General features: G+C 34.5%; 2 protein-coding genes across 2 annotated transcripts; both read right to left on the minus strand.

Annotated features, from left to right (window-relative positions):
* Positions 1–5,595: 5,595 nt before the first annotated feature.
* On the minus strand, positions 5,596–6,252 carry LOC110930274 (early light-induced protein 2, chloroplastic-like). Its single transcript, XM_022173559.2, has one exon. It carries the CDS (start codon positions 6,191–6,193, stop codon positions 5,660–5,662), a length of 534 nt encoding a protein of 177 aa, XP_022029251.1. The 5' UTR covers positions 6,194–6,252; the 3' UTR covers positions 5,596–5,659.
* Positions 6,253–9,477: 3,225 nt separating this feature from the next.
* LOC110930275 (early light-induced protein 2, chloroplastic-like) lies at positions 9,478–10,231 on the minus strand. The gene has a single exon (XM_022173560.2). It carries the CDS (start codon positions 10,147–10,149, stop codon positions 9,670–9,672), a length of 480 nt encoding a protein of 159 aa, XP_022029252.1. The 5' UTR covers positions 10,150–10,231; the 3' UTR covers positions 9,478–9,669.
* Between the last annotated feature and the right edge of the window lie 3,900 nt (positions 10,232–14,131).

Here is a 14,131-nt window from a genome sequence, read left to right on the forward strand (position 1 = left end):
ATAACATTATCACATTCTACACCAAATTACCAAATTCTTGCAATAATTTTACTCGCTAGCTTCACCTAGACATTTCATCAAACACTAGGCGTGCGTACTAACATTTATGCATAATGTACAAGTAATTCAAGCATATCCTTTCCATATTCAAGCAAGATCACTTTGTCATCAAATCTACATCATATTTACTATCAAAACCTACCATATAGCATCTTGTGCAACAACATAATCATAATATCAACAATTGCATGTTCATCATAATCATTTTTATACTCCTACACATGGGTTTCGTTCTAAATCATCGAATGACATCTAGAACTCGCATAATTCGTGTTTCATATAGTGATTCTATCATATTCTCATGCTTAATTTCACACAACTTCACGGGTTAATCAAAACCCACTTCACATAAGATCACCAAATCATAAATTTCAGCTTACCATATGTTTGCTAGGGCTAGATCATCAAGAAAACGAGTTCATGCATCGGATTTGAGCCTAATTTCCTTGTCAATTTGAAGCTTTCTTGGGATCTAGGGTTTTCCCCCTTCCCTTCTTCCTCCTGATCGATCTCACGCACACACCACCTAGTGTGTGTGAGATTTTGTTTTAATTAAATTCATGTTCCAATTTGGCAATCTTGGTCCCTCATGTTCTTTCTTATTTATTTAACCCCCATTGTTTTCCACTCTCAATTGATAGCCAACACCACCTAACCAAGTTAGATAGCTTGGTTATTAGTGAAATATCCCACTTAACCAATAAATCCTACTTACTTATGCCAACCTAATAAAATGTCCAAATAAAATATTTAGACCCGAGTTTTGGGGCGTTACACAAAATTTAAAATTATACCTGCTCCTTGGACTTTCCTTGAAGGTAGAGTAACACTAAACAATACCGTTTCAAACTTTAGCGAAAACAACACTAAAGGATACCGTTTCGTAATTATGAGATCAGCGAGGACTACATGGCATACCTGAGAAGTTGACACGTAGGCAATTCTATGTCATCATCTAAGCTCCCTTAATAGATAACCTCATGTTCAAGATAACCTCTTTCGTGTTCATGTGAGCAAGAACAGAGAAAGACACAAAGGATGTGTCAAACACAGTTCACATGATACAGATTTGACACCTGAACCTGTATCATCTGAATTATGTTTCGCACCTCCTTTATGTCTTCCTCTCTTCTTGCTCACATGAACACGAAAGAGCTTATCTTGAACATGAGTAATAACACAGCTGTCTTCTACCTCCAGCGCTAGATTCAAAGGGCAAATATGGTCAAAATCAAGAAAACACAAGATTAATAATATTTAGTGTTTTGAATGTGATGGTTCATACCTTTAAGATGAAATCGAAGTTGGTGAACAGTCTTACATCAGATACAATGTACCTACGTAAGAGACATCAATTAGTTTGAGCAAATAGAAAGGATCTTTAAATTACCTAAATACCTAATTTCAAGACCTAAACTCTACGCAATTTAAATTATCAACAATTTTCATCAGCAATTTTAAAACAGAGATCTTGTACCTGATAGAAGACAGTTGACTGTAGAGCTCTATGAAAACACTACATGTAATGAAAAACCCCAAATTAGAACCCTAATTTCTAAAATGCATCAAATTACCACAAATAAAGCTTTTAAATAAAGCAAACTTCAAAGTAAAATAAAACACCACATGCAATAAATAAATTTCAACCAAAATCAACCAAATCACAACAAAATTACAGAATCCTGAACTAAACCAATCTGGCTTTACAACTCCTCTTAACAGTTTTAATAGAATTAAAAGCACACGAGAATTTTAATACAATTAATAACAGTTTTAATAACAATAGATTGCAGCGATATAATATAATATTTACCGTAGGAAAGTATTGGCAGCCCAATCACCAATGTTCGTTTCATCGTCACTTCTTTCTTCTTCGTTCTCGGATCTTTAGCAGGCTGCACAACAATTGCCATAGCTTTACCTAAACAATAATCCATGGGCATATTAAAAATCAAATCTTTTTTTAACCCCAAATCGAAAAACATCCAAAACACGATGCAAAATCAATAAACTTATGATTGGTTTAGCAATCGTTGATAAGAAGATCTAAAATCACCAATTCTATTAACACGATGGTCAAACACCAAGATTTATCATAAAAAGAACAAAAGGTTTAATTTTTTCTATCTTTTTAGTCAATACAAAGAACATAACAAAAGGCACAATTCATTTACAAAAAACCAAAATTACCTGCCCACATGACAACCCCACCAGCATTTTCAATTCTCCCCCTTTCATCATTTCTATTTGGTTTATGTCACTGTAGTTGAAGCAATAGAACCATCATCACTCGAGTTATCCTTTTCAGACTCCAAGTCGGTTCTTTGATGGTTGCCCTTTTTCCTCTGAAACTTGAGAAACCACAACTCAATCTTCCATCTTCAGTGCCAATACAAAGCCAAAAAAAGTGTTACAATGAAGCATACAAATCATATCAACCGGAAAAGGAACAGATGATAGATACAGTCCAAGTAATTAGGATTTAAACCACAAAAACCCTAACTTATCAACTGGAATGAAAACATAATAGCAAAAGTGAAACAACATTAACGGAGAATTCCACATTATAGATGGAGTAGTGTCAATTTTTACTACAACAGATGATAAAATTCGAACTGAAATGACGAAAATCTGACTTCATTTGAACAGAGACTTACTTCTTCTGCTGAAACGGAGATCTCATTAGCTATTTCATCGGCTTCTTGACGGATGAACTGCTCGAAGACATCTGCATCGTTCATCGTTGGATCTGAATCTGCTCGAAGATGTTCTTCTGATGAGTTGAGGAGAGAGAGAGGTGTGAAGGTTTTGAATTTTGAAAATGAGCTGGAGTATATTTGATTGAGATTTGATTGAGAGAGAATAAGATTAAACTTTTTACTTAATAAAAACCCATTTGAATTTTGAATTTGATTTTCAAATTCCCTCCTAAAAAAATCAGTAATTTATCTTAATAAAAATCGGATTTATGACATCACCTTCATCTATGTTGCATAGCTGAATGGTTGACACATAGGCAAAATTACATCAGCATTTAACCTCCTTTTATAGATTATATAGATAACTAATGGGGTGTGGCCCATTGGCAAAGATAAAGACTTTAAACACTTAGGTCGAGAAGGGAAAAGTTTTGGGTTTATGTCCCACAAACGATAGAGCATTAAAAGAAATTAGCCATTAAAAATGTAACAGAAAAAGAAGAAATCGTGACCTGACATTAAAATTACACATACATAATGAACGTGGTTTATGCAGAGATAGAGATCCCCTCTTCACTTTGAGCTCTTAGAGTTTTCAAATTCTACACTGACTTTGACATCACTGCCTCTAAGATCAATCCCGAATCTTACAAAACCATCACCGTTATCAAAGGTGATTGTGGAGTTGGAAGCATCAAGAGCATGACATATAGTGATGGTAAGAGACCACACCGTGATATACATATATAACTATTTAGTTTTTTTTTTTTTTTTGAAATCGAATTGAGCTATTTCATGTCTTTGCGTAGTTGTTTTTACCAACACTCGTCACAGGACCAAGTTCAAAGCACACAATCGATGACATTGACGGAAGCAACTTTATACTTAGTTGGATGTTCTTTGAAGGTGTCACCTTGATGGGTATAAGAAACACAACTACTCATCATATGAAGTTCATACCTTCTTCTAACGGAGGATCCGTATTCAAACAAACATTTGTAATTAGGTATAAAGGTGATGCTAAGCAAATGGATGATGTTATTAATATTACTAATTAAAGAAGCAATCAAGAATACTTTCAAAATATGGACTCCTATGCTATTGCCCATCCTGAAGGTTACTAACACTTTCACCTAAAGAATGATGATGTGTTCCACTATCCCATCATTGTACTCTATTTTTGTTTCATGTAATAATGGACAATAAAAAATAATAAGTACGCATAATAAATTTTCTAATCCACAGACTAATTTGTATTGATATGCTTTTGGAATAAGTTATAACTCTCAAAAATATCTTGAGACACACATAATCAGTCCATATAAAACAATAAAACAATGACAAAAAAAAGTTATAAGCAGCAGTTTAGTTTAGTTTAATTGATTTCATAAACGGTTTAACTGATCTAGGGAAAATGAAGAGGCATGTCGTTAGTTTGAAATTTGAAGTTCAGGCGTCTTACTTAGGTGGGGTCTTAATTCAGGTCAATTAAACTGGTGGTAAAGTATCATCTTCGCCCCAAAGAACGGATAGATAGATATAGTTTTAATCATCAATCCTAATTATTCTTCATTGGTTACGGGAAGAGGACGGGCCGTAGGTTTTGGAATTTAGAAACAAAGGGGACAATTTGTTTTAACTGAAATTTCCAATACTTAGGTTTAAGGCCACTTACACTAACCCCTTTGATTTGTTTAAAATTAAATCATACCCTAAACTTATAATTAAGTCTGATTCATTAAAATGTTATTACAGATACAATTAATATTATTGTTGTTGTTGTTGTTTACTTTCTATTATTTATTAAAGATAACAAACTTGTTAATTGATGGTCATTAATGAAAATGTTTATTGTATTATACGCATTCGAAAATCAATATAATTAATAGATATTTATTATTTTAGGGTTTTTGAATTTTTGTATATTATCATTCTAACCCCCCCCCCCCTGAAAAAATCGTCCTCAAATTTGCCAAGTATGTATAGAGAACATACTCTGACGGAACAAAAACATATCGTCATAATTTAGACATAGTGACATCACACACAAAAATGTAGATTCTCTTATAATTTGTAAATATTACATTTGAGTTTGTATTAAATAGAAGTAATTAAATGGAGTTTATTAAATGACTTTTTAGTTATGAAAAGTTTATTAAATAAAGTTTACTAAATTGATGTCAAATTCTAATATTATCCCTCTAATATGTATTATATAGTATAGATAGATAACTATTGTATAATTTTTTTACATAACTATTATAAGTTATAATATAATAAATATTAAATAACATACATATATAAGTTTTATCATGTATTTATTATAACATTTATATAAGAAAAATGTATATATTTCACAACATACCATATATAAGTAATTATCAAATTCATATTCCAAATGAAAAAATCAATTTTTCATGCAATAGACCTATTAAAGTAAGACACTTATAGACAAGAGATATATATAATATTTGTAGGGTATATGATTCGCGTGTGTAGATTGGGTAAATAAGTGCATGATACCTCCCATAAGACCCTATATCCGCATATTTTTTAATAGTCTCTATATATCTCAGATGTTTCAGGTCTTGCGTATACTCGTCAGAGACTCCAGTTTTATACACCATCCATATTCGATAAAGACTTTCAGCCAAACTATTTTACAATATATTATAATTTTTTTGTATGATACAATTACCATATCTAGATACATATAACCACACGTATCTACTTAGGAAAAATTCATAAATTAAGGAATTTCATCATTTACAAATATACTTTACAAGCTTTTAAAGTACATGTCTACTAACATTCCAATTCTAATCAGTTTCTTGCCGTATATTCAAACTTTCATGGTCTCTTTGTTCTTTTTTTTTTTTTTGTATCTTTACAAAATTTTATCAAACAAGCGGACTGCCGGTAACATACTCGGTGAAAGCCAAAGCAACCAAACCCAACATCGCAGCCCGACCGTTCCACAGCTCTGCATCCGACGTCATCAACCCACTCGACTTCGACTCCGCTCTCACCCCTTTAAACAACGGCACCAACGACGCCACCGACAGTACCAAACTCGTCGCTACAAACGCCGGAACTCCACCGTGTGCGATCTGAGCGAACACATCCTGACCGTTGCTCAACTCTACAGCCATCGCTGACACAAACCCTATCATCGCCAACCTTCCGTTAATCCTCTCCGGTGCAGGCCCACCGAACGCCAACACGTCGGAAAACTTGGTGCTGACCTTCGGCGCCGGTGGTGGCGGAGGTGGAGTGTTCATTGGCGGCGGAGTTGGTGCTGCTGGAGTTTTGGAAGCGTCGGGTGAAGGTTGTGACATGCACCTGACGACAGCAAAGTTGATGTTTCTTCTAGATGAAGGGATGGTGGTGAGACGTGCAACGGGGGTTGCCATGAAGACTGAAGTAGCTGCCATGTTAGAATGAAAGAAATTTGTAGTTGTTATAGTGGTTGATGGTGGTTGTAGAGGTGGTACGGTGGGTTAGTTAGTTATATAGGGGAGGGGGGTGAAGACAAAGACTGGATATTAAGAGGGCCACGTTACTCACTTTTTGGGTTGGGTCACGTGGCTTTCGAATTAGCCGCTGGGACGTTGTTGTGGTGAATTCGGGGTCTACATGTGCAATTTCACTAATTGAGTTATTGAATTTGGACCATGGAATTTTCTTGGTTCTTTGCATAAAGTTAAATTCTTAAATATTTATCTAGTTACTTTAATTTCTTCAACAAATTTGGTTTAGTGGTAATTATCACAGAGATATAGGATTCAAATCCTTTAAAATTAAGATATAACAGTATTTAGAAGTATAATACTTTGTCATTAAAAAAAGTTGGGGCATGTAATCACTTATAAGAGTTTATGGGATTTGCTGGTTGACAATGAAATAGTCTAAAGCAAGTGGTAATTAGGTATTTAGGTGTCAAGATGTGTAGGGGTTTACAGCTATTTAAGATCCAATTTACTTGAAATTCCTACAACAAGCGATAATCTTATTTAGTGTATTTATTTGGTGATACCCTCTTTCCCGATTCAACAAACAACTAGGTACTCATGTATTTTTAAATCACATACATTTAAAAAGATGTGGTGAGTTCAGTTAGGCTATAGGGTGTGGTCATGACCCTCATGATCACTATGACCCGCTACATCAGCGTCATGTTACCTACTTCTAATACATCATTCAAAACCACTACCCTAAGGGTGTGGTCATGACTCAAACCACTATTATCTTACTTTAATTTATTTTTGTGAAAAGGAAAGAAAATATTAAATAAGGAAAGGAGGCTCATGGTTGCCATGGTTTAATCCATGGGAATCATGGTGGATGAGAGAAGGGGGTGGTGTAGCAATCCATTAATGGTCCTACGTGGCGATTAATGACCCAACCATGTCTCTCATACCCTATAGCCTTAGGGCCGGTAGTGTGTTTTAGTATCTTTGTATAAAAACTCATTCAAGGCAACACCTGGTAATGCGTAAAGAGGTTTTTGATCATTGTTCATGTTGTAGTTACGGGCTTATGATATGTTATGTTGATTTGCTCCTACTATCTTTAACGATATTGATTTAGTAAAGGCCATATCGTGTATGATATTTTAATATAACCTATATACAGTTTACTTGTTTTTAATGATCTGATCCGATTTTAATTAGTGTTTTCCAATGCGACATGATCTATATGGTGAATTCACTTGTGAAGGTAGCAAACCACCTACTTTTAGGTGGTGTTTGTTTTTTCAGATGCAAAATGTCTGCAGTCTGCAGACCACATCTGCAGGCATCTACAGGAGAAGAGGTGGACCAAAGGTCTGCAGTCTGCAAGGAGAAGAGGGTTTGTTTTTTTTACTTCTACAAAACCCCTTCTCACACACACAACACCCACATAACATCCATCTCTCTCTACACCACCGCCACCACCGTCACCACTACACCACCGCCACCACCGCCACCACCGTCACCACTTCAACACCGCCACCACCGTCACCACTACACCACCGTTCAAATCAGACATGTATGCATATTCAAATCTGAAAACACAGCTTTTTGATAAATCTGAAAACACAGAAATGTTCAAATCAGAAAAGGAACACTTTTTGATAAATCACTATGTTCAAATCAGAAAAGGAACACTTTTTAAATGCAAAAATCATAGGTTTACTTTACAAATCAGAAGGGCTGAATGTTGTACCTTTTACTTATGCAAGAAAGAAAGGAGACCGGCGAAAAAGGAGACCGGCTGAGGTGGTCGACGTTGTGGTGTCCGACGAAGCGGGGCTGAGTTGGTTGACGGGCTATGGTGGCCGGCTGCGTGAGGTGGTTGACGGGATGTGGTGGCCGACTTTGTGAGGATGTTGCCGGAGTTGAAGCAGTGAACGAACGTGGAGAGGGTGGGAGAGGAGTGGTTGCGGCTGGAGAGGATGAGAGGAGGTTAGGGTTTACTTTTTTTGAAGGAGAAGGTTTGTGAAGAGCTTAGAAGACATGAGGCCACATCTGTGTGGTGAAGAGATCTCGCAGACCTTTTTTAATGAAAGGTCTGCGAGAAAACAAACAAGCTGCGGACTCCAAACCTCTGCGCACGTCTGCGCGGCGCAGACATAAGTGGCCAGAAGTGCTTCTGGCCAAAAAACAAACACCACCTTACAAAGTTTCCACAAAACCATACAAATTATTTTATAAAACCATTAAATCCTACAAGAGAATTCTTTTAGTGGCCAGTTGCAATCGTTGGTAAAGAAAGAAAAAAGAAAGCAAGTTTCAAATGGGAAAGAAGAAACAAAGTTTCCAAGTTTTAATGGCCCAATTTTCTTCACCACTCATCCCTAGCTTCTTGCATCATCTTCCACCCATTCCCTCTATGCTAATTATAGTGCTTAACTTTATTCTTAGACGAGTCTAAACCTAGTCTTAACATTATGCTTAGATGAGTCTAACATGAAATGATATAATGTTAAGTAAATGTTAAGAAGTCTTTTCCAACATGTAAATGTAAAAAAAGTTTATAAGTACTTTTTTTAATTTTGATAATCATGAGACTATATTAAATTTGTTCATATTATAACCTGTCTTTTCATCTTCACTTTTTAATAATACAACTTATTTGTATGTGGAATTCACTTAGTTGTGACATAACACCTAAGCATTTATACAAAAATGAAAAACTTTACACTACTACATAGATATACATTTAGTGAAGAGTTTAAATGAGAATTTTTATTAAGAAAAAAAAAAGAAATTTTAACTAATAACAATCCTTTATTTTGTTTCATTTAATATTTATATTTAGTGTTATTGTAAGAGTATATTCGTTAAGTTACATAGATCATTAATTTTTATTCTTCTTTTTAATAACTAACTACATTATATTTGTAATTTACTTTCAAAATATCTATTTTTTCGAAAAACAATTAATTTAGAGTGTAGAATATGTTATAAGGTGTGTATGATATATTACAAGCTGTGTAGGATGAAATGTAGAATAAATTTCGACATGTTTCTTCTAAGCTAAAACATTAGAGATACTCTTCTTTTTAAAGCATTTAGTTCCAAATAAGCTACATATTAACTACATAAAGCGAATTTACCTCATAATATCAAATTATATGCCAATGGCATCTTTTGATGTTTTTGACTATATACATACATTTTAACGTTTGTTAGATTTATACATGAACCAAGACAGATGAGATGGGTCCATTATGTAAGATAGCAGTATAGCACATCATAAGTCGATATATTATCATGAATCAAAACATTTCATCATTTACACATATACTTACAAGCTTTTAAAGTACATGTCTACAAACATTCTAATTCGATATTCAAACTTTCATCTAATACCACGATTTAAAAATAAGTACCTGTAGCCTCTTTGTTTTATAAAAAAAAACTCATCATACAAGGGCACTGCCCGTCACATATTCGGTAAAAGCCAAAGCCACCAAACCCAACATCGCAGCCCGCCCGTTCCACAGCTCTGCATCCGACGTCATCAACCCACTCGACTTCGACTCTGCCCTCACCCCTTTAAACAACGGCACCAACGACGCCAGCGACAACACCAAACTCGTCGCTACAAACGCCGAAACTCCACCGTGTGAGATCTGAGCGAACACATCTTGACCGTTGGTTAATTCTACTGCCATCGCCGACACAAACCCTATCATCGCCAACCTTCCGTTAATCCTCTCCGGTGCAGGCCCACTGAACGCCAACACGTCGGAGAACTTAGTGCTCACCTTCTTCGGTGCCGGTGAAGATTGTTGATCTTGTGACATGCACCTGACGACAGCAAAGTTGACGGTTCTTCTAGATGAAGGGTTGGTGGTGAGACGTGCGACGGGGGTTGCCATGAAGACTGAAGTAGCTGCCATGTTAGAATGAATGATTGAGAGAAGAAGGTTGTGGAATGAATGTTAATAATTAAGGTTGTTAACTTGTGTTATTGTGGTTGCTGAATGTTGATATGGTGGTCGGATAGTTATATAGGGGAGAGGTGGAGACCAATACTGGATATTTAGAGGGCCACGTCACTCGCCTTTTTGGGTCATGTTACGTGGCTTTTCCATTGGCCGCTGAGACAATGTTGTGGTGAGTTCGGTCTCCATTCAGAAAAAAAGTTTGTAAACCATTTGGTGGGAAAGTTGTTTACATTCGTTAGTTAATGAACAGATATGAAAAATAAAATTCCGTTCTATTAGTTAAATAAATAAAAAAAAAAAAACCGGATGTCTCGTTCGTTAAATTGCGTTCATGAATATTCGTACATATTTGTTTGTTTCTGTTGTTCATTAAATGTTTTTTTAGCATTTATTTATTTTATCTAAAATTTTATATTCCTTAATTTTTATTTATCTCATTACTCAAACAAATAAAATAGAAAACCTTATCTCCACCTTGTTTATGCACCGTTCCGCTTTCCTTCTCGTTATTCACATCGAAAAATGGTATCGAACTTCGTCGATTTTATCTGTGTTCGTGAACCGTTCATGAACACGTTCCTTTCCTTAATGAAAGAACACAAACAAAAAATTCCATTCACACTACAAGAAAAAACCCTTATAGGGACGACATCTATAAGGACAACACATGTCCTTTCTATAGATCACCCTATAGAGACGACATGTTGTTTTTATAGGGTTTTCGTGCCTTTTTAGATAGGTTACCTTATAGGGACGACATATCCGGGAAAATAATTTTTTTTTTTTTGCTTTTTTTTATTATGTAGTTTGTTGAATTGGAAACATTAAAAAACGTTTAAGTTACAGAGACGACATGTTGTCTCTATAACTTAAAATATTTTTATTTTAATTTAATTTTATTAATGACCAATATATATAAAAATTAAAATAAAACTAAAAAATAAAGTTTAACTTATAGAAACGACATGTCGTCCCTATAAACCTAATTAAGTTTATTAATTTATTCTTGTTTTAACTAAAAATATATATTTAAACCAATAGAGTCTACATGTCTTCCCTAGACTTCTAGCAAAATTAATGCATCTTAAGGTCATCAACAATTGGACAAATAGTTCATTTGACCAACTTTTAATTCTTTTTAGGGTTGTATTACCGAAAGAAAGTCATATTCCAACGTCACACTGTGAAGCTAAGAAGAAGATGACAAAGATTGGGTTGGGATATCAATCTATTCATGCTTGCAAATATGATTGTGCTCTATTTTGGAAAGAGAATGCCTCTTTGGAAAATTGTCCGGTTTGTAATGAGAGTAGATGGGAGGAGAAAAAGAAAAATGGAAAGAAAGTAGCAAAAAAAGTGTTGCGTTACTTTCCTTTAGCTCCCCGACTTCGACGAATGTATGCTTCTAGATTCACGGGAAAAGATATGACCTGGCATAATACCGGCCACTCAACGGATGGTATGATGCGTCACCCGGTTGATGGGAAGGCATGGCAAGAGTTTAATAAGAGATATCCCGACTTTGCCAAAGAACCCAGGAACGTTCGCTTGGGTTTGGCTGCTGATGGCTTTAATCCGTTTGTTAACCAGAATCAGTCGTACAATATGTGGCCGGTGGTGTTAACAGCGTACAATACGCCACCATGGTTATGCATGAAAGAACATTCACATAGATTTTGTCTCAATTTTGATTTTACTTTGACTTAATCTCACAATTAGAAAGGTTTTAGTGATTGGAATATTTCAAATAGGTAAGTATGTAATATATCAGTAACGTACATAAATTAATTTACTAACTTTGTTGTTTTATTTGTCAATATAGCACAACCTAAGAAAACACTTTTAAAGACAAGTTCAAAGACAAGTTAACCAACAGTTGGAACAATTGCAAGAAGAGATGCGGCGACAATTTAACCAACAATTGAAACAAATTCCAAGTACTTTTAAAAGAAACGATCAAGTTATAAATAGACAATTTCGACTTCTACCTGGTAATCGTGGTGATAGTAGTCGTAGGCATGATTATAGGGGTGATAGTAGCGGTAGTCGTGATGGTAGTGGTAGTCGTGATGGTAGTGGTGATGATGAAGATGATTGTTAGCTACTTGGTTTAGTTTGTGTTATGTTGGTATGTGATTTAGATTACTTTGTTTTGTAATGCATGTTTATTTATGATATTTAGGTGTGTAGTTTTGTTTAACATTTGTTAACAGGTTTAAATTTGTTTATTATTGGTATTTTTTGTTTAAAAACCTGGAAAAACAAAATTTTTAATATTTTTTTTATTTTTTTATTTTTTAAGACTTATAGAGAGGACATGTTGTCTCTATAAGTAAAAATTTTGAATTATTTTATTTAAAAGAATATCCTATAGAAACGAAAGTCGTCTCTATAGATGAAATGATTAAATTGTTTTATTTAAAAGGAAATACTATAGAGACGACAAGTCGTCTCTATTGGTGAAAAAGGTGAAATTATTTTATCTATACTAAAATCATATAGAGACAACAAGTCGTTTCTATAGGTGAAAATCTGTTTTTTTATTTTTTATAAAGAAAAACCTATAGAAAGGATAAGTCGTCTCTATATGGCTTATATGATTTTATTTTTATTTTTTAAAGATAACCTATAGAGACGACATAGGTGAAAATATATTTTTTTTTTATTTTTTATAAAGAAAAACCTATAGAGAGGACAAGTCGTTTCTATAGGGCTAAAATGTTTTTTTTAATTTTTTAAAGAGAACCTATATCGTCTCTATAAGGTTTAAAAAAATATTAGAATAAACATTATTCCATATATAAATAAGTAACTTTTTCATGCATAAACACTTGTAAGTTATGCTTGGAGGATTTTTCAAAAAAAAAAAACTTGATTTTTTAGTTTTAACCTAAAGGTTTTTATCTTTTGCAATTTTAACCCTACAAAATTTGTTTTTTTTTTCACTTTAACTCAAAACTTTTCACTATTTGCAATTTAACTTCACAACTTTTATCAATTATACTTTTCGTCATTGGTTTAACGTTTTTACGTTCCGTTACGTATAGTTTAAATTTTTCGAGTTAATACGACGCAACGTACGAGTGTGGTTCAGCTTTTTTATGTTTTGTTTCAAATTTTGCAAGTTAACATGGCGCAACGTGCATGTGTGGTTCAACGTTTTTACCTCTATTTTTCATGTTTGACAGGTTCGTCGCAACACGCAGATCCTAGGTCGAGTCAGTGTTGGTGGTCGATCACGGTTGTGTGACATTAGTACCATTTGACACCGTTTTACGCCTCGCCGCAACGCGGGGTGTGCTTTGGGGGGTTTTCCAAAGAAAAAATGGTAATGCATATGGTTGTCGTAACCTTGGCTTTAGGGGTTTTCCAAAAAAATTGGTTTTGTTTTACTTTTCACCCAAAAGTATTTCATAAATTACTTTTAACCCAAAACTATTTGTTTTTTTACTTTTAACCCAAAACTTTTTATCTTTTGCAATCTATCCTCACAACTTTTTTTACTTTCAACTTTGATCCTTTATAGTTTTCGTTTTCCGCAAATTTTCCGCTTTATGCTTGGTTCTAAATTTTGTGACTTAACATATCGCAACGTACGTCTTTGGTTTAACGTTTTTACGTTTCGTTCTAAATTTTGCGAGTTAACACGACGCAACGTGCGAGTATGGGTGAACGTTTTTACATCGTCTATTTTTATCACGTTTAACATAACGTGCGGGTCCTAGGTCGACTTAGTTATAACTAAAGAATCCCCGCCGCATTGCGGCGGGTCTCAATTCTAGTTTCTTTTATTTAGTAAATATTAAGTTTGATTTTTAATTTTTTTTTGCACAAACTTATAGGGACGACATGTCGTCTCTACAAACTATTCTATAGCAAGGACACCTATAGAGACGACTTTTGTAACCTATAGGGACGAGGCTGTAGAGACAAA

The sequence above is a fragment of the Helianthus annuus genome, chromosome 3 (assembly GCF_002127325.2).
Source record: "Helianthus annuus cultivar XRQ/B chromosome 3, HanXRQr2.0-SUNRISE, whole genome shotgun sequence".
Lineage (NCBI taxonomy): Eukaryota > Viridiplantae > Streptophyta > Magnoliopsida > Asterales > Asteraceae > Helianthus > Helianthus annuus.

Bases quoted from the DNA above. Each gene is read 5' to 3' on its own strand.
- LOC110930275 (XM_022173560.2), bottom strand. From the start codon at position 10,149: ATGGCAGCTACTTCAGTCTTCATGGCAACCCCCGTCGCACGTCTCACC.
- LOC110930274 (XM_022173559.2), bottom strand. From the start codon at position 6,193: ATGGCAGCTACTTCAGTCTTCATGGCAACCCCCGTTGCACGTCTCACC.